A 21,744-nucleotide genomic window follows, 5' to 3' on the forward strand; every position below is an offset into this window, starting at 1 on the left:
GTATTTCCATGGTGGGTGAAGTTATGTCTGCACGAGGTTATAGATACAGATATTTTCTGACATGAATCAGTATATGTATTATGTGATCAAGGTTGTTTGCATGTAGGAGCGTGAAGGGATTTTGATTTTGCGGATTTGGTACTAGAGCAGAATATTAGATATGAATAGCCTATTTTTCCCTGATGTTCATGACAGTTAATAGGAGAATACTAAACTGCTAAACTTCATGGTTAAAGTTTAATGTAAAAATACAATAAGCAAGTCCAAAATACCAAACCAAACAATCCCACCCTGATTATAGAAGGTTTACTTTGAATTAATAAGTAGCATTAGGTCTTCCGGAGCATTTGCAATGCTGTAAGATAATTGTTGTGTAAGGGTAAATAAGGGTATTGTAAAAAACAAAACCAAAGAAAAGTAAATAGGTGATCTGTGTCTGTTTCTACAGAAGTATATACAGCAGCAGCAATGGGGCAGCTGAGGTTTGGGTAGAGCACAGGATAGAATTGCTTTAGGTTTTATGAGGATTAACACGTGAAGAATTACAGCCAGCCAGTTTCTTTCTTAGTGTGACTGGAAGGGATTGATGGGGCAGATATAAATTGATGCAATATGTAGAGCTGGAGTGAATGCAGAAAGGGAAAATATACTGCTGAAAAGTCATACTGTGTTCATCTGTTGTGGTGTAAATATATTGGGGGACCATCTCTCAAATAATAGTAATAATGACCAATAAAACCCTTCATGATCTGACAAAAAAAAAGCTGTTTTCATAAACACACTCTGTAATATCCAGATGTCTGCTCATGTGAATAATCTCAAATATGTAGATGCTTTTGCTTTTAATAAAAGCGCATGTGTCAGTGTGATACATGTTATCGCAAGTGGGGTCTCCTTTCAGAGACAGATCATGGTACCTCTCTACAAATTTCTAGTAAGTTCCACAAAAAATGGTAAAAAGTGAAGCATAGAAGACATCCATAATCCTGTACATAGGCTAGACTCCAGCACTGCTCACACAAAAATCCTGTACGGGTTAAAATAACCTGTGTTTTCTCAGAGTGTTCTAGATATTCAGAAACGTATTAGTTTTGTTGTATGAATCTGCTGCATGACTTAAGGGAAGCTTTGGCTATTATGGCATTTACGTAGCTTTCTGAACCTGACATTCAGTTTTAAATTTCTTGATTTGGTTTGTTCCAGGATGATATTTGAAAAGAAACTACATCCTAAGTAATGGTTGATTTTTGTATTACCCCAAGTTGGTAAACAATCTGCTTAGCATCGGAAACTCAGCACATTTATCAAATGAGTTTTATAACATTCTAATTTTATGGTACTGTTTTGGCAGCATATTCTGTTTAGTAGCAAAGGAAAATTGCAGCAAATCTATCTTCTGTAATACTTGGTTAGTTCTGTTTATAGCGCTTTGATTACAGTAAGCACAATGTGCTTATTTGTTCTGAAGTATGAAGATGTATAAAGTAAGTTTTGCAAATGGAAATGATTGAGGGTTTTGGTACTTAGGGATAACCTGCCGCAACTGTCTTCACGCATCCAGTGTGATTTGTCGTCTTTTGACCTGATCTGATGAGAAACACATTTGCTATTATGTTCAGCATTTTCCAAGACAGATAGAATTAAAGTAAAATAGGAAAATACTAGCACCGACACATATCAATTGCTGTCATAGACTACATCTGAAATGAGGGTGCTAATCTGAAGAAGTATGAAGATAAGTTGAAGAATATTCTGATCATGTACATGTACATGTACAATAATAACAGCAGATCCATATTAAGTATGCAGCTAAATCCTGGAGTATTTTTACAATATCAGAGAATATAAATGAGGAAAATACAGTGGACATTTTGCACACAGCTGCTTTTGTGCTTTTATGAAGCACACCTGGAATTTAGACTGCAAAACTGTTTGATTACCTCCATTTAATAAAGGTTTGAAGAGACAGCATTTTCTTTACAGAGCATGCTGTGTCTAACCTTTCAAAAATGAGCAGTTAATTTGCTTTTCTTTTTATCAAGTATTTGCAGAGTTTTGGACAAGCCTGTTATGAACATACTGCAGTGGGGAGCAGAATTGTTACCCTTTTTTTTCATAATGAGATCATGAACAGCAGTCATAAAAATGAGAATATCATATAACATATAATAAATAGCCCATATAATTAATTAAACTCAACAAAATGGCCTCAAAGCTATAGTGTGTACCTGTAGCTTATGAACACATACATAGTGTATGATTCAATTATTTGGAGTGTTGATTAATATTTTCACAGCATCTGCATTCTCATTGGAGTGATAGCCCAGCCTTGATAAAATATACAGGTATAAACTCATTTTGCAGAATGATAAGGATTCAGGTGTCCAAGGATATTGATTTAGTAACTAGAAATGGTAAATGTTACTTAGCAGAATTTTAAATCTACCGTCATTTGATTGATTGTGTTTGGCACTTGAACTCAGCTGTGCCTAGATGCCAATCTGTTACTCTCTTTTGCTCTATAAATATTACAAGATCTGCAAAAGTGTGAGAAATATTTTGCATACCTAATTGTAACCAGCATTATAAATAAGCTTATCTTTCTAAGCGGAGGAATACACAGGTCAAGTATCTACTGGAATGTGGGAATAGTGAAGGGCCTGAGTCATTCAACCCCAGTACATTTAAAGTATATTTAAAAGCCTTTCTTTATGAGCTGGCCGTCCTTTTTGAGTCCCTTCCTCTTTTATGTCTGTCGTGACAATTCCTTGTACGGAAATTCTGGTTTTCAGGTAGTTTATTTTCACTAGAAATCTCTGTTGGATTGTGTCTCGCCTTCCTCAAGGATACAGCTCTTCATTTAGACTTGTGTGACCAGGTAGCTGGCTGGTTAGTTTGGTGGGTTGTTACTCCTCAACAGTTCAGTCATTATGTTTGAGTTTCTGCTCTTGGATGTTAATCAGAACAACACAAAAATACATGATTGACTCATGAAATTGCCCCATGGACCTGGGTTTGACTGCAGTCTTAGCTATTAGGTTGATTTTTCACGTATGTCAAATTGAGTTACAGTCAGGTTGCATCGCTAAGTGGTAAGTATAGTAATTTCTTTCTTCCACGCAGCTAATACTCTGGTTTCAGCTGTTTGGCTGACAGATGTATGCATGGGAACGGTGCTTTAGTTTTCCTGGCAATGTCTGTTGTGCTTTCTTTTCCATCCTCTCCAGGATCAAGAGCTTCACAATAATGCTTTTAAATTGATGTTTCTCTAACGTTGTTTTGTGTATGAGTAAAATTATATCATTTCTTAGCCGTTCTTTAACTGAAAGGGAATGACCTTGCAGGATCTTCAGTAAAAGGCTGAAAAGATTCAGGAAACAATGAAGTGGACTCCTGTGCAGGGAGCTATTCACATGTCTGTGTAATGTCTCTGGATGCATTAATTTGTTTATGCAACAGCTTAGAATATGTTTTTGAAATACCACACGTGACAAAGGAGAATTGAGTTTCCGTTACTTGAATGTAATTGTCTCACAATATGCGAAGCAGCCTGTTCTTGTCAAGAGCGAAGTGGAAGTGTTATAAGCCTATTATAAGATCTCTTTTGTTGGTTTTGTAGGATGGAATAAAAGATGAGTGCTCAGTGCTGAAGCTGCAGCTGAAGGAGAGAGACGAACTCATAGCCCAACTTCACGAGGAGCTGGTAAGGAGGAGGAGGAGCACTTGTGATTGTGGTTTTGTTTTGTTTGTTGTTTTGATTCTTGTTTTGTTTACCATTCATTTGCCTGATAATGTCACTGGAGACCAGGAAGTAAAGAGGGACAATTTTACGCCAGCCTAAGGCTATGTTAATCATTCATATAAACACAGATCACTGTACATTTCTAGGTACTGTCAGCCTCCCAAGTGTTTACTATCCAGATGCACAGCTGGTAGGAGGTTATTTTAAAAGATTGTGTGAACGGTTTTCTTGCTGTATCAAGAGGCCGAGAAGTAGCCCAGCACCGTGTGCCTACGCCAGCAATCCTGAAGGGCCATGCATGTGTCCTGTTGGATTGTGAATACTTCTCACATCTATAATATTGTTCAGCAGAAAATGAAATATTTTTTTCTCCTTAATGGATGTCTCTTATTTAAATAAAATAATAGATATTCTTATGTTTGGTGAACCTTTCCTTAGCATGTGAGCTGCAAATGCTTGAGTACAATTAAGTGTTTTAAGAGAGATAGAATCCCCTTAAGTGACCAAGAGAGGTAAAATATGTAACATAGCGGTTAAAAAAACCTAAACACATGCAAATGCGTTTTGTTGTCAAATTAAGGCTGTACTAACAATTTTACAATTCCATTTTTGATGCAACCTAAAACATGTACATCTTCAGTATTTTTAATTAAAGGAAAGATTTATTTCAGAAAGATGTCCAGCACATCCGTTGCTTCTGTGGAAGCTGTAGGCGTGCAGATTTTGTATAAGCGCCCTTTGGGAGGTGGGTTTGTTTCCCTAATTACATCTTAATTATGTGATCTAGCTCAGGGGCTTTTTGTGCGTTTGTGTCTCATGGCTGGCTCAGAACTTGGGCAAAAGGAATTCAGGTCCATCTATTACTGCATCTTTATATACTAACCAAAACCGCCAGGATGCTTTTACACCAGTACAAATAACTAAGTTGCACAGGAGAAACAAAATGCTGCTCGAGGATGAAAGATTCCTTTGTGATACTAACATCTGCAAAATAAATACGGGTCATCAATATTCTTTGCTTCATATTTGGCTGCATTAAGAAATGATGTATTATGTAATTACTATCTAAAATTAAATGACAAAATGGGACACAGGGAACATCAAGCTTCTGCACGGTCCTGGGGCATTAATTTTATATCAGTCTAGGTCAGAACATATGCTATTTAGCTGCTGGACAATTTTGTCAGTGTAAAATTATCCTGTATTGATACAGTGAGCTGTAGCTCATTTGCTGTTAACTGTTGTCAAAGTTCATCTGTATATATGTCAGTTGCAGAATAAAAAAATCCCACAGGGGATTTAGTTCTTGTACCCTATAATAGACTGAAAAGTACATTTTCCTGGGGTCATAAAATAAGGATTTCTATATGACTGAAAGTAAGTATAATGGATTTAATCTGTGATTAACTTGAGTGTTGATACACTAGGACACGTGTGAGTCTTGAGAGCACATTTAGTCATTGGAAATTAAATTTTGAAAGAGCTCGGTACATCTCACTTGTATTGAACTAAATGAAACCAGATTGGGAGGTGAATATTAGAGAAGCTGGACTTAAGGTTATGTACCCTGTGCGGGGGGGTGCCCACAGGATTGGAAGAAAGGATTTTTGTGTATGAGGTATGTAAGTATAGAGTCGCTGTGCCAGCTTTGGCCATCTCTGTATGGTTTGATCTTTGCTGTACATTCTCCTGCTATGCTATTTATCTGTAAAACTTGGGATTTCGTTTGTTGAAGAGTGTGGTGTTATAAGAGCTGCCAGGATTTCTAGAGCAGCTGGAATTGTAGTGCCAGGCTAGTAAAAGAGCTCACTAGAAACACACAGGGAACTTGTGCCACAGCTGAACACTTTGACAATCTAATGGAAGCCAAGGGATTCCATCACCTTGGCAGCATCCGTGGGATAACTAAAGTCTGCCACAGGGAGTGAAATATTGAGGGGAACTCAGCTGTCTTTTAGGACTGTTGAGGAATAAGTAAACTCGAAATGATTGCTAAAAAATGCTGATAAAATTATCTCCTTCGCTTATATAAAATCAGCCAAAAATTGATGCAAAAAAAGCTTTAATATTCTGTAAATCCTACAGTTGTTTATGTGGGGTTTTTAAGACTGTAAATATTTGGAGAGCAGATGTTTACAAAGGATAAGTAGAAGAGTAATGTTTGGCTAATAAAACTGGGTGCCTTTTAACTAAGCTACAATATATTGCGGACACAACACTGGATGGATAGCTGCCATTTTTATTCTTGTGTGCTGGGGCAGCACGTGTTCAGAACATTGTCATTCTGAATATGGAAATTTAATCATTGAAAATACAACCTGCCTGTCTTAAAATCTTGGCATCACCATGGTAATTTGTAAAAATGCGTACTTTACCTGTGGCTTTCTTTTCGGTTGGGTGCCTCTATGTAGATAGGAAATGCTCGATCAATTAGTTTTTCTGCAGAACTCTGCAACTAACCTAAAGTGAACTGCAGGTAAATTTAAGCTCTTCAGGATCTTTGCTTTCTTTCTTTGCTTCAGTTTTTCTAGAAGTTTTTAGTAATCTTCCCTTCTCCTCTTGATCTAATTAATTTTCAAATACTATTTAAATAAGTATTTCCACCACATTTGAGTGCGTTGTGAAGGAGACCTTCAACAGAGCTGAGGGTGGAAACTCCTCAGAGTTATTGTGAGAGGAGAAAAGGGTAGATCTTTGAGGAATGAAAACAGAGGTTAAGATGTTCAGCAACAAGACCCAGGTACTAAAAATAAAATGTAAGGAGCCCCTACATACCTTTGAGCAAACAAAAAACAGCTTAGAAAAATAGTCCCTTTCTCTGTAGTTACAATTTTTATTTACTCCCTTGATCACCTGAAGTGTATTTGTCTTGTTTGGAGGAATAAATATACATAGATGGAGAAGTGGAATAAATTCCTCTATTCATGCTTTGTTTCCTGAAAAATACTCATTTCAGGAATAGAAGAGTTTGGCTTCCGGTGTGTCAAATGCCCAAAACTGTGCCAACGTTGTTTGGACATGGTGAACCTGAGCAGGAACTTGACATTCGAGTTCAAAGCATCGCTTTGTCCACATGCTGTACTTTTTGTGAAAATATCCTCTTGTCCTGAAGATGAAATAAACCAAGTCAGTCTGTTCTGTGGGGCTGGGTGAAAGGAGTTCTTCACGAGCTGTTGTTTGTCTTTGGCTCTACCTGAAGCTGCCTGTTTGTGAACACGTTCCAAATCCATCTCATTCCACTGCAGTTCGAGCACTTGGAATGACTTCAAGCAGAAAATGTTTTTGTGGTATAGTGACAAAAATAACTGAGTGCTGCTTACAGTAACATTTATTCTGCTGCTGTCATTGGCACAGTGGCATTAACACTGAAAAATGAGCATTAACGAGATTATCCTTTCAGCCTTGATGTCCCTGTGTAACTTGAGTCATGTGTTGTCCCATTGAAATAAAAAATGCGGTGACGCAGTTTGGGCGGATTCTGAGTGGAACTGGAGGCAAAATGAGGACAGGAAATTAATCCCCATCACAGCCCGGTTCTTGGTGCTATTTTTCTGCTGTGGAGGTGGCTCTTTATCAGATGCTAGACTTTGTACATTTACGGAATATCTAGGGACAGTGCTAGTTTAGTGAGCTGTTCCTCAAGCTGTAGAAATTAATGGGGTGGGACTAGATACTCTGGAACTGGCTCAACAAACCATAACTGCCTTTTGTAAATTGTAATTTGCCTCTGCAAATTGTAATTTGTGCAATTCTGGGAGTTTTTTCATGAAAGCCTGAGATGCACTTGAATGCTACTGATAAACTGTTTCTGAAAGACACTTGGGTTAAGTGTAAAAATCACCTTGAAACAGTTGTGCCAGTATAGATGCCTTGAGTTGTAGAGTCCTCGAATCACAACTTCTTTTGACAGGCTAAGAGTGAGATATGGAAAAATAAATCAATGAACACATGCTGAATATGGTTTTGTGGATTTTCTTGAAAAAAAGGAATTTTTATTAATCCACTATTTTAAAAAAGTCACCCTTGAAATTTTAAAGAAATGAGGTAATACCCATTTGAAAATAATATTATTACTTATATTAATATTTACACTGGTTACCTGCTTGCTCTACATCCTATTGGTTTGTAGTGTTAATTAGGTTGCCTATTTTATAAAGGGATATTACAGATCCCTGAACAATTTACATAAAAGTAGACAGTTGTGAATACTTTCAAATCCTCTTTCTTCCTCGTGTTTAGGAACCATTAGGACCAGAAAAGAAATAAATTAGGTGTGCTTAAACGTTATTGAAGTGTCAGGCTTCTTCATCCCTGTTTTGGCAGGAGAATTAATTGCATATACTCCAGAAAAGGCTGGTCTGATGTGTGATGGCTCTCTGAATCACTTCCAGGAGATAGACAAGGAGTGTGAAAGTGGCAATATCCCGGACACACAGTGGGGGTTAGGCGGTGATTCCGGGTCTGTGCCAGTCCCTTGGGTAGTTTGCTGTGATTTATGTGAAACGATAGGTCTCAATGGCACCATGCTGTTGTTTGTTTGTTTGTTTTTTAACCAATTTGACTTAGCCAATTTTAATTCTAACGAAGATATAAAGATACTCGACTACAGGTATAGTTTAGAAGTGGCAGCATCCAGAGGTGTGGTGGGTAGGAAGACTTTGTATGTTGTAGTTCATCATCTTTGTAGCTGTTACATACTGTTGACTGACATGTACTTCTAGAGATTCAAATTCCTCCTTGAATGAATTATTGTACATCGTATTTCCTACGTAGCAGCATCTAGTGTAGTGTTTGTTTTATACCATGACCGTGTTGAGGTCAAACGAGAGCGTTAAGCTGTGTCCCTGGAGCAAGGCTGACTGCACCTGAGACTTTGTGTGGTGCAAACCAGGATTTGTGTCAACGCTTGCTGGTAATTGAAGTAACGAAGAAATCTATGTTGTAAGTCCTAGGAATAAACAATATGAAGAAGACAGCCAAGAGGCAGTGTGATTTTCGTATAGTTTTCCTTGCTCAAAAGGAGGCAGATGGCTGAAGTGCTGTAATGCATTCGTGCGGAATGGTAGTAAAATGTGGGATATTGCTGATAAACAGTGTGTTCTGAGATTATATACACAAGCCTGACTAGTGTCCCAGTAGAAAGCTAGCTTGCGCATTTCTGCTTTCATTGGTAAATTCTTTCAAAATAAATATTACCCAAGTAATCTCGCATATTTTGGCTCTTTTGATAGTTGAACTGGATGAGCTTTTCATACTGCTTTGTATCTTTTAGAAGGTGATAAAAAGGTAATATATGGTCATTGTCAGAAAATCAAATAAAAAACAATGGTCTTACTGACTTTTAACCATATATTCAATTTCAATTACAAGGAGAAGATAATAGCTACTGGTTAATAGTAAATTAACTTAATCTTTCACATTATGCGTTTATTTGACTTGTCTGGTGTATTCAAGTCTGACTACTTTTTCTTTAGGTTGCTCTATATGGCCAGTAAAATAAAAACAATAAACCATTTCTTATTATTCTTTGTTGAGTTCAGAAAATAAAGTGACAATATATCATTTCGGTTTTGATTGGTGGTTTGTTTTTTTTCCAGAGCTATTGTTTATGAATTATTCAGTATATTTGAAATGTACTTAACGTATTTTGGAGTTTTCCAGTAATAATGCAAGACATTTATCTTACATTTCCCAATTTGACTTACAGATGATATTGTTTTTCTCAAAGGGAGCTCTCATGATTTACCAGAAGAGTAATAGAGCTTGCAGGCTGTAGTATTTATCAGAATTCACACGTTATCAATGCAGGACTCTGTAAATCCAGACTTTCTCACAGCGTGATATTTGCATTCCAGCTTACAAATGAGGGTTTTACCAAGCAGTGCTAGTTGGGCACTAGGATATGCTGTATTATTACGGTGTTGGTAAGAACAAGGGAGCTATTGTACAAGCGGTATGGTGATGAAAAGGAAGAAAAATAGACTATCTTGATGTATATTTGCTTCAGTGTGGTTGGTGTGTGTTAGAAGGATCTCGAGTTAATAGGCTGGAAAGATAAAAAGTGATGCAATTAAAGGATGATCCAAAGCAGTAGGAGAACTCAGTCTATTTTTGAGCTTAATGTGTATTTATCATGTTTCTTTGAAGAGCAGGGTGGTAGATAATGAAGGGAAGGGTGACACAGAGAGGACTGAGGATTTTGAAATTGCCATTGGATCCACCTTTTAAGACAACTGCAAACACAGGTTTGCTTAGACTATGGAACTTGCTGTGCAAATGATCTTCTTCACTTAGTGTGAGGAAGATAAGATCCATTTCTGGAATTCTGTGGAATTTATTTTGTTGTATCTTATTGAAGATAACTTTATAAGATATCTTTTTTAAGATACCTTTATCCAACCAGGCACTGGACCAGGCTGTCCAGGGCAGTGGTGGAGTCACCATCCCTGAGGGGTTTAAAGGTGTTTAGATGAGGTTCTCAGGGACGTGGGTTGGTGCTGAAGTTGGGTTCTGGTTGGACTCGATGACCCTGAGGGTCTGTTCCAACTGAGATGATTCTATGATCAGCTCCTTTTTCTTGACCATCAAGTACCTTAAGATATATTGTCTAGTACTACTGGATTTTTTTGTCGAATTGGAGTTCGTAACTCACATTTGTTTCTCTTGGTTTTTAAACCTTAAATTCATGGACCATTCTGCTTAGCCAGCAAAATTTAAGTATCCAAGCAGAGAGCTTTTTTCAAAGACGTCACTATTACCAAAATCTGGTTTTCTGCAGAATTGAGCAAGCAGATGGAGAGGGAAACAGTGAGTGCTAGTTCTTAACCAGGGAGGCAATAATTAACTGAGAAGTGCAAAATGTACATAAGCGGTAGGGAATTGGGAAGCTGCAGACACATCCAGTTATCTGTTTGTCTGTGTAGATAGGAAGAACCCTCAAAGAGTGGCAAACCTGAGATCCTGTCTTTAATAATTCCTAGAAGCAGTAAGGAAACATGTCTGAAGAACAGGAGGTCCATTTCAGCTTTGGTTTTCCTTATTTATTAATTGTGTTAATTTATTTTCCTTACTCATTAGTTTAGACTTCTCCAGACTAAACAAACCTAGTTCCCTTACCTCTGCTTGGATGTCTTTTGCCCCCCATGTTCCTGGCCTGTACTATCGACAGTTTGCACCCACCTCTTGTGCTGGGACCCCCAAAATTACGTGTGTTATTTTCAGATCCAGCCTCCACAGCACCAAGGGGAAAAATCATTTGCTGGATCTGTCCTTGGCAAGGTAGCCCAGCATACTGTGAAACTCTTGGTCTCAGGCTCTGAGCATAAATCATAGTATTATTATTCCAAATCATAATTAACTTCCATCGTAATGAAATTATTTTTTACATTATTACATTTTAAGTAGTGTTAGGCTAATTGAAAACATGATCTTCCTCTCATGTGGGTGTTATCCAAAAATCTAGCTAGTTATCAGGCTCCTAGCATGTCTTCTAATGATACCAGATGTCAACTATTATTTAGACACCTATTAGTTTAGAAGTTATAAAATATGGATTCAGGCCAGGATAGGGAGTCGAGACCATGTAGGATGTATTGCTGAATAATATTTTCCCATTAGTGGATAAAATGCAGATTTGCCTGAGATCCAGGTTAATGTTTAACATCTCTTGGAAATGATCATCACAAGCAACATTTTTTTTTTTACCAGATGCCGTAGTGTTTGTTTCTCTAGAAATAAATTCATGTACTTAAAAATAAATGAAACAAACAGAGAAGAAGTAAGACTGGAGACAGGCCTGTGTTCCCTATACATGCTGCTTTGCCTGTGGAAAGGGTTAAAAGCACAACATATTGTGACTGTTAGATATACCGTATAGTAAATGGAGTAAAGCTCTTCTGTTTGCTGTCACAGTCTGTTTGGAAATATAAATAAGGCCTAATAGTACATGGCTTACTCTTTCACACAAATAAGTTCAGTATTAAAAATGGGCTTTAAAAAACACCTTATTAAGTGATCAGTGGCACATCAGAGAAAATTTGAGTAAACAAATTAAATAATGAGAAAGGAGTTCTGCTTCAAGGAGAATATATCAGTTGTATTGATTCGGTGTTTGTGCAGTTTTTAATTACAATTGTATTTTTAGCTCTGCTTAGCCACCCAGAGGCCTTTGGCAAGGGCTAAGTATAGATTAAAAAAATCAACCTCTTTATCACAGGCACCAGATAACCAGATATTGTGTCTTAATTTTATTCTTTTATATCTTTTCCTATACTGCTTTATTGACATGATTGAGCCCCACATGGAGAATTATTATCTGCCATGCAAGAGTCAAGTCCAGCCTTTTTGTTCATTTAATCTTTCATCACATTGCTGAGGCTTTACTAAGGGTGGATATTAATGAGAAATTCTGATTTGGTGGCATGGATGCCTACCCAGCAGGGGCAGGATTCAGCTGGTTGTCTGTAGGTTAGTAATCATCTAATAGTCATGGCTTTGTGACTCACTGTGGGCTCGAGCCACCTTTCATTTGATGACTTAGAGGTGTTTCTACTTTCTAGAATTATTCCCTTTAAAATGTGAGAAACTTACTCATGGAGCAGCTTTTATGTTGTGGTGTGGAGTGTTTTTGTTTGGTAGTTTTTTGTTTGTTATCGTCTGTGTGTTTTGTTTCGTTTGTCTTTGGTTTTAAGTGTAAAAAGGCTGGTGAGCATCAATTCTATTTTTCTTAAGCAAGGACTCCTCTCAATTTCTTTTTACACAGCTTTGACCAACACAATGTGTAAAATGTGTAGGCTGATGTTGGCATCGCTTTTGTTTCTACCATTGTAGTCAGTGTGAATAGATAGGCATGCATGGACTGCTCAAAAATTCTTTTTTAATGGTTATGTCTTGCTCTTATAATTTTTGTGATCCGTATCATCCATTTTCACAGAACGCTTTGTAGTTTCATCATGTTTGATTTGGCATAATTAACAGAAAGGCCATCTGATGCTAACGGGGCTGATGAACGTGACGAGGTTTGTTTAGCAAAGGAAGGAGGTTTATTCACCTGTCCCTGGAGAGCTGCTGCCTCCTGCCCAGGTAAATCCTGGGACCCAGGGACAGGATTCTGTGCTAAATGCTTTTTAAGCTTTTACGTATGCTTACGCTAGTGTGCACTTAAAGTGTCAATGTAAAATGTTAATAAAATTTTGCTCATTTAGTTTGCCGAACATCTCTTCCTAACTGTATCGTACCATATGTCTAACTTACGGAACAGCTTCTTTAAAGAAGTCTTAAGGGCCTCACTTTACAGGTTGAGTGTTTAGCTCTCTGAATGTCTTTGCATTTCTTCATCAGCTTTCTTAGTAATGACTTCAGGCTGCAAAATTACGTACATTTATTGGTGAAGAATGTTAAAGACGTGCCAAACCTGATAACTCAGCATTTTGTGAATGACTTTTGCTTTTTTTTTCCATAGAGCTCTAGTGATCATTAGCATCCCTCTTTGTGTTTTGTAGTGCTATAGTCCTTGTATACGCTGATTTGAGTAAATAAAACATAGAATAGTATGCCGTAGCTCTGTAGTGTTGCTAATCTCCCACTAGGCACTCAGTGAAGTGAAGTGGTTCCTGAATTTTACTATAAATAGTGCTGTACTTCTCAGGAGGCATGGGAGTAGAATTTTAGACTTATGGCTAATTAATGCAGTTGAGAATCATCGTGTACAAGGAGACATCTTTCACAGCTCATCTGTTTTTATGCGAAAATAAGTGAAAATAACTATCCTTCCTTTTTCTGTGAAATGCTGTCTGCTTTGGTCTTCCCTTTGTAATTACTGAGAGAGAATTGCATGGACAGGTATATGTGTGGTTCTTTGTTCAGACAAAACAAACATTGTTTAACAATTCCAGCTGTACATCAACTTATACATTGACCTTGATGCTGTATTGTGTATTTTTGAACTTAAATGCGGTATCGAAAACAAGTTGACAGTGTCCTATTCATGTTTTAGGGTTAGAGCCATGTAGTCTCTTATTCTGTTGTAGGAGTTGAAGTAATAATGCAGTCAGCTTCTCATTCCCTTGTGATTTATGTGTCAGTAAGGACCAGGTCTTTAGTGGGCTAAAGCTGCTTGATGTGCTGATGAGCTGTGCTGATGTACAGCAAGTCCTGTCGTTGCATGTCTAGAGGGGAAAAGTCTAAGTATCTATTCTGTAGGAGAATAATAGAATGCTTAATTTACTTAATAAGATGCTTTCAATGAACAGGTATATTAATGAAATATTTAACATGTAAAGATTGTTGGCCACTTACTCTGTCATTCATTAGATCAGATTGTGTCTTTTGATTCAAAGATGATTTGTGTGCTGCATTGGAAATAGAAGAGTGTAAACAAGGCCAATGTTAACCAAGTTTCGTGTCTCCCTCTGTGATTAATGGTGTGACTTCGTTAGCCAAATAACCAGAAGAACAAGGTGTTATTTTTAACATCAAGCTGGAAATGAAGAAAGGAAGAGGTTGACAATGCTGTGTGCCAGCTCACATGCACATAAATATATATATATATATGTGATAAAACCAACCAAACACACAAACCCTAAACAACACAAACTAAAAACAAATGCCAAACAAAAAGACCCCCCACAAAAAATCCACATGGTAGAGAAGTTGCAAGCTGATCTTTGTGAAGTAAAATAGCAACAGTGTCTCAGACTTCATGTGGTAAAATGTAGAAAACGAGAATAATTGTGAAGGTTTAGTAATTGTTTTTGTTTTCTGAGAATTTTTTTGGTTTATGGTGGCTGAAGTAGACAGTAGCAGCAATAGGAGTGCAGTCTCAAAATGAGCCAGAATGGCCTTTAGGAAGACTTGAAATAATTGTGCTTGATGCTGGAGAAAATTTCTCTTGAGAAGGTCGTCTGCTGGAGGTGATTGTAACTGACCTGTTCACCTGCGGAACCAGAGGTGCATTAAAACACATGTAAGCATTAATGAAACTCAGGGAGGAAATGACTTGGAGTGGTTTCCAGGCACCAGCATCAGCTTAAAGGGATGTTTGAGTTGTACTGAAAAGAAGGTTGTACCAAGTCAGAGTATGTCAGCTTTGACAGGGGACTTATCAAAAGCTGAATACGGTACAAGGTTTGTTTTTGTGAGAAGAAGTTGGACGTGACGTTTACTGCAAAGTGTCTCGGTGATACTAGAATTACGTGTGTTTGTGTCTGTCCAGGCTGGGGAGATGGGCAAGAAGGAAACAAAGAACATTTGTGCTCTGTTGTATCTCGCACTTTCCATGGTCGTGCAAAAGAGACTCAAGCTGCCAAAATTGTATTGTTGCCTTCGTGAATTTGGTAGGCTACAGTTTTATTGTCAAAAACCCCCCAAACATAGATATTTTCTCTTGGGACAGAGACAGTCAAAGCACAATGAGCAGAGTATGGTTTTATAGTTTAATAGACAGGGCATTTTTTGTATATATACAGAATATACTGTAATGAGTACCTAGAGAGATCTACAGCTGGCTTGGTAATGAGAGATGACCAATGTGGTGTCACAGGGGTTTAAAACAGCATGTTAGCCTTTAAACTTTAAAAGATGGGGTTCCAAATGACCATCTGAGAAGCCCATTTAACACAAATATTTCATTAATCCTTTAAAAAGCATGGCTGAACGTACCATGCCATTCAGGCTGTTCAAGAGACTCTGAAGAATACTGGTGAAGTCCATTTGAAGCTCTGTGAGGACTTTTCTTCTTCAGCAGGAATGAAAGTTCAACCTCTCTTGGCTTTTTGTGTGCAGTTCCACAAGGATTTAGAGCTTTTCTGCAGATGACTTGTGAAAGGGAAAAGTCTTTTTTATCTCTCTGGTGTCTGAAAATTTCAGTGCAACCTTCTATATATAGTAGATAATTTTTATTAAAAGTAAATTTGTTGTTATTTTGAGGGTTTTGGAAGAGCTCACTTGAATTTCAAGAAGGACTAGAGAGAACTGATGGTTTATTGACGTCATCCTTTATGACGTCATCCATTACACAATGGGTGCTGCCTTTCTTTTCCTGTCTTTTTAAAGTGGATTTTTAGAACATTTCTGGGAGCATGGCCTGGGTTTGGAATCTGCTTGGGTCAAGTCCAGAAGAGTATCTCCGGGTCTAGTGGCTTAAAGCATTTTAATTCTATGTCCAAGTTAACATGCGACTGATTTCAGTTTAATATCGTCCTGAAGGTCTCAAAGAGGAAAAAAAACAAACAAACAAAGATTCAGACTTGTCTTATTTCCAGACAGGAGTGATTTATTAGTCAGAAATTGTGTTAAATTCAAAACCAAAGGCAAGGAAATGCATTTGTGATTTGCATTTGAAGATGCTTGAAACTTTGCGAATTAACTTCAGTATCACCGTATTTTTTTTCCTCTTTACGTGAACATTTGGTAAAAGCACAACAAAAGAAATGTCATGTTAAGATAAAGATTCGTTACCATTGGCAACGTTCCAATAACTGTCTGCATTGCTCTTGTCATTGTCTATAAACGTCTGTTTCTGTACTATCAAGTAGTAGTTATCAGCTTCCATAGGAAGGGATCTGAAGATTATAGTAGCTGATTCTGATGTTCTAGTGTCAGCTCTGTGCAATTTTGGGGGTTTTACTCCTTAAATCTGGTCCTCTGGATTGGAGCCTCAGTAGGAGTTGAAGCATACAGAGTGTCATATGCTGTCATATATAGTTGTTTGCTTTTCAAGGTAAAATCCAAATCCAAAATGGATTGTTTGCACAACATTAACATGTAATGTTTGACTTCGGTAAGCACCGACAATGTTATTTCTTTGGCATTTGAAGAAAGCGTCATGAAGTGCGTTGTTAGTGTTGAAATTGTCTTCTTTCTTTAACAAGTGACTGAAATGTTTATTTGAATTCCATGTTTTGCTGTTTTTCAGTGACTACAAATCACTGCAAGGTGCACAGCTTCCAGATGAATAGCCTAACACTAACCCCTTTAAACACTGACATCTGCGAAACGACTCTTTTAAACACATTAAAACTAAATTATGCATTTCATATTCTCATTTAATGACTTCAGTGTTTCTCTCTTTATCTTTATTAAAAAGTGACAGGTAATATTTGGTTTAGTTTTCAAAAAGTGTTAGTGCTGTTGTCAGCATGTTAAAGTTGCATCCACTTGCCACTGACAAAGTCCATTGTATTCAAAAGCTCTTCTTTATAATAAGCTGGAGGTTCACCTAAATGTGCAAAGAAGGTTATGAGCAGTTCCAAACCATCCTCTTATTTCACTGTAAGCTATATTGCGTGCTCCATTTTAATGCTTGCAGCTTTCTCCATAAGGTCATAAAAATACAAGGGTATAAGAACCGTCACTTCTTTCTAAAATTATGGCAACTCTCATCAGTTGGTTCAGCTGATATGGAGGAGAGTAGACCTAGGTAAGCATTGCTCCTGTAGGTTAACTGTAATATGAAGTTCTGCCGTCAGTCTGGGTAATACAAACATCAAATTTCTAGAGAGTAATAAGTTCTGTCCTCCCACATGTAGATATATGGAGACACTATTACATTTTATATCAGTACCACATGGACATTTATAGGTGTCCAATCTTTCATCTGAAATTCAGATTCAGCCAAATTGTCTTATCTCAAGATGTTCCTCTGGTTAGGACAAGTCTTCAAATTATGGTGTTTGTTTAATACTATGGATACTGAAGAAATAGTCTCTTTGTTGAGGTCTCCCATGTTGTCTTAGGTGAATGTGTGGGTTTTATTTGTTGGTTGGGGTTTTTTGTACTTGTCGGTTGTGTGTTCTTTGGTTTTGTTTGGTGTTTGTGTGTCTGTGTTTTGTGGTGTGTGGTTCTTTTTATATTTTTATTTTTTTAGGCTTGTTTCCAAACATATTCTTGAGAAGTGTTTAGAGATTGTTCCCACATTCTCTCTGTTTCATGTGTGCACAGGCATATGGACAGTTTCCATTGCAGGTGTTATCTGAATCAATAGGATGAGTATGATGTGTGGTTTTCTGGCTTCAGAGTGTCTGGTTGCACAGTACAATTTCAGCTGCCGGTTTTGTTGCACTCCCTTCCATTTCATTGAATTCCATTCCAGGTTTCCGCTGCCTTCCAGTCTGTAGAGAGACAGTGTTAGGAAGGTCACTGGGTACTGAGATGTCTTCTTCTTGTTCAGTGGTTTCATTTAACCCCGTGGTCTTGATAGGAGCCAAGCAGAGGAGAGCAAAGATGAACTCTGGCTACCGAAATAAATTACAAAAGAACTTATACTGACTGAAGGTGATTTCTGTATTTTGAGTATAACAGAAAGAAATATGAACAAAATGCATTTACGAAAATATTGCTGAGGTATTAATATTTTATAGGCTGCATAAAAAAAAAAAAAAAAACAACTAGTTCCTTTATTTTGGATCCTTCTGTCTAATATATTGTTAACCTAGATGTGGATATTTGTTTATTTACATACATATGCAAATATTTTCAATATTGCTTTCTATTCCTACCCCAATTTCATCAATATGCAGCATGACTAATTTCTGTCACTTTCCATTTTCTTGCTTCCATTAATCTGGAATTAAGAAATTAACATTGACTCCACGGGTAATGATATGTACTAACATGTCTCATAAGTATTCATATGTTCTCCTAATAAATTTTTAATCTTCCTTCAGATCTGTAGATGAGAATAAAATATGCACATCGGTATTAGCAATTCACTGTGATATGTATCTCATAGGCTGATTAGGCTGTGCATTTAAATTAGGCTTGCAAATATCTATTATACTTAGGAATCCTTTTTCTTATGAAGAATAGGTGTTTTCTGTGTTGGACCATGTGCTATTATGTTTGATGGGCCACTTAGGTGGTTTGCAATGAATGACTTGATGTCTAGAAGGGCTTTTCAACCACTAAAAAGAAACTTCCTGTGGAGACAATGCTTTTTTCCAAAGAATGTGCTCCATACCCACCAAACAAGTAGTTTCCCTTGTCATTAAAAGGTAATTTATTAATCTCTTAACAGAAAAAGTCCAATGACAAGCAAAGCTTTTGTTTAGAAATGGAGAATGTGGAATATTTTCATTACTCCTGGGGGTGTTTTACTGAAGTCCTTTGGCACTTGGTGTTGTGCGCAAACTTGAGGACCAAAGGGGATTTTCCTCACAGGAATTTAATCTGCAGGATACAGTTCCAAAGCTGTAAATCCATGCATGTGTGTCTGTTTCAAAAGCCTGTTGGCCAGTTTTCCGTGATAGTTATTAGGAATCACTACCTTTTGAGATTTGTGGGAAAAATTTCAATGCGTAGAATATGAGTTGTTGAATGCAGTGCTAATGTGTTTTACAAAGAGTTTGTATTATGATATAAATAATTTTGGTACTTTCAGATTGTACCTTAGTAATTTTGGATTGTAATATAGTCCATGGTGAGAAAATGTTTTTCATATGGATTTACCTTAAAATCTTTGACTGTTGATACGTATTAGTTATCATTACAAAAAATTTCTGTTTTACCTTTTTACCTAATTATTTTTGATAGATAATACTTCCGTAAAATATTACAGGTCACTTTTTTGTGGAAATCTTTCTTGCGTAGTTTTGTTCCACAAGACAAAACAGAAAATAAATTACCATACTACTTTTGCAGGTATAGCGTACTGTTTCTTCCATAGCATTGTCCAGTCTTTCAAACATAAATATATTAATATTGGCAGGTTCTCAGTTGCTTCTGGCAGAAAATACATTCATGTGCTATAATTTTGTCTGCAAAATGCAAATTGAAGCGATACTTCTCAAAGTCCACCATTTGTAAGCAGCACTTCAAAATTACATGCTACGTGCACATACATGAGTGAGATAGTTTTATGTTTTCAAATGCTTATCCCTTCAAGTTCCACCAATATTTGTCCTCAGTGTAGGATGGGGAAAGATTAAGTCAGCTCTAAAATGGAATGCAAGTGGCATATGATCAATACTAAACACCCGCTTTTTTACTTTGCTAAAAAAAAGGTAATATATGTAGGAACTCAATTGTATTGATCAAAAAAAAAAAGAGCAAAACATCTGAGTAGATACACTGATGGATGAGAAGTCACTAATTAAAACAACACTTTCTAGCCATATTAACAGGCGTTGAGCTCTATGTGCAACAGTCTTGTGCATCTGGAGTCCCAGTATGGCATAAAATAAATTCTCAGCATGCAGGTAACTATACTTACATTTACCTTGAAAAGAAAAGCAAATTGGTTTTGTTCGGGTATCTCTGGGAGAAAACAGGAAAATCTGGGAAGCTAGAGCAGTCTCAAGTCATTCATGGTCATGTATGGACAAAGCCCCAGTTGGATTTTCAAGATGCTGGTGTCTCCAGGAATTCTGGCACAGCTGGTTCTTAGGGAAAGGACTTGGCTTTGTTCTTTGAGTACTTTGTGCGGGTATTTACGTGGCCACTAAGGAAAGTGATGCTGAGATTGAAGTGCTGCTCCTTAACTGGTAAAAGCAGAACAAGAGCACTCATGAATAACGTATTCTAGGTGTTTGTTAAGCATAACAAATAGCATTTTAAAACAGAATGTTTCAACTCGGGGATTTTTGTTTCTTATTTTGAAAATAGAAAAATACAGATTCATTTTCTGCTTATGTGTTGTGGGTTTTTTTAAGCCTATTTTTACAAGCACTTGATCTAATTCACTGTTGCCAGAGTAACATAAAACTCTAACTTGAGTATTTGGCAGGCAAACAAAAGAGGAATTGGCTGTCAAGTATTTTGTGGTTTAGTAGAATTATTGTAGGTCTTTATTTTGTAGTTTGTTGGGTTGTTGTTGTCCCTCTCGGGTTGTAACTGGTGTCTGCTCGAATGAAAGACTGCCGTCAGTTGGAAATGTTGTAGGTGTTAAAGCTGTGCCTTCCAACTTCTTGAATCCACAAAGCACTTTGTTTTCTCACAGCTCTTGTTCTCACTGTGGAATTACAGTGCTTGTTTGAGGTTGTACAGATGGCATATAGTTTGCAAAAACTTGTATATGAGTTGTGACTTCATAATCATGTTCTGAAGGATCAAGCCAAGTATTCAGCACCAAGTTTGCACTTCAAAAATGATTTGAGCAATTGTTTAGAACGTTATAAGCCATCTTAGGCTGGGGTTGGATTTGTTTGGTTTGAGGTTTTGTGGGTTTTGGTTTTTTTTCAAGACTCAATAGGACAGATTTTGAAATATTGTTTGGAAAACAGACATTTATGTTGTACCAGGTAACCTCCAGTTTTCAAATGTTAATGCAGCAATTAATTCCAGAGTGGTATCAAACAGCATGTAGTGGAAAGTAGCAGATTCTTTGCTAAATTCATTAATATGAATTTAGAGAAATAAAAGTGGGGATCTGTTTTATTAGTATGTATTTAAAATTCCTGGGAGTTTCTGCACGTTAAAGGTGGAGATTTTCTCAATGTTCTTGCAGTAATATGTAATACTTGCGGCTTTCCAGTTCACTGGGGGCACATTGTTACTGTCAGAATTATCAATAATTATTATATAATTATTATAATTATATAATTTATAATTATTGTTATAAATTACCAATTTCTAGTAGGAACATGTATCTTATAGATCTTTCATTTCTAAACCATCACATCTATATCTTAAACCTTTTAAAAGAATAGCCAAGCACAGACACGTAAAGTAGTGACCTAGTTACCAGGCGTGATGTTGGGCCATATGTCAATATTCTGGCTGCCTCGGTTCATTTCTACATGGGAAACCCGAAGTTTCAGCTTCCGTTACATTAGTTTTCACAACTTTTTCATCTGATATATAGCCACACCTTAGTTTTTCTCTTCTTTATTAATCTCTCAAGACATTCCAAAAGATAATTGTTACTTAATCGTTCATAAAGTGCCATTTCTTTCTCCTTTTATTCATTGCCATTGTCAAGAGCAGTACAATTGTTTAACGGTAGTTGGAGGGGTTTTTCTTTCAAGAGTGCTTCATAGCTGGAAAATACCTGGGGTTTTTTGTTGTTG

The 21,744-nt window shown here is 37.0% G+C and overlaps 1 protein-coding gene across 7 annotated transcripts in view; it reads left to right on the top strand.

Annotated features, from left to right (window-relative positions):
* Positions 1–21,744, top strand: part of CCSER1 (coiled-coil serine rich protein 1) — a 424,423-nt gene that overhangs the window by 226,670 nt on the left and 176,009 nt on the right. For all 7 annotated transcript variants that reach the window (XM_065062407.1, XM_065062409.1, XM_065062410.1 and 4 more), the window contains one exon: positions 3,620–3,703. In XM_065062407.1, coding sequence (XP_064918479.1) covers positions 3,620–3,703 — 84 coding nt within the window. The remainder of the gene's footprint in view (positions 1–3,619; positions 3,704–21,744) is intronic.

This window comes from Columba livia, chromosome 4 (assembly GCF_036013475.1).
Source record: "Columba livia isolate bColLiv1 breed racing homer chromosome 4, bColLiv1.pat.W.v2, whole genome shotgun sequence".
Classification (NCBI taxonomy): domain Eukaryota; kingdom Metazoa; phylum Chordata; class Aves; order Columbiformes; family Columbidae; genus Columba; species Columba livia.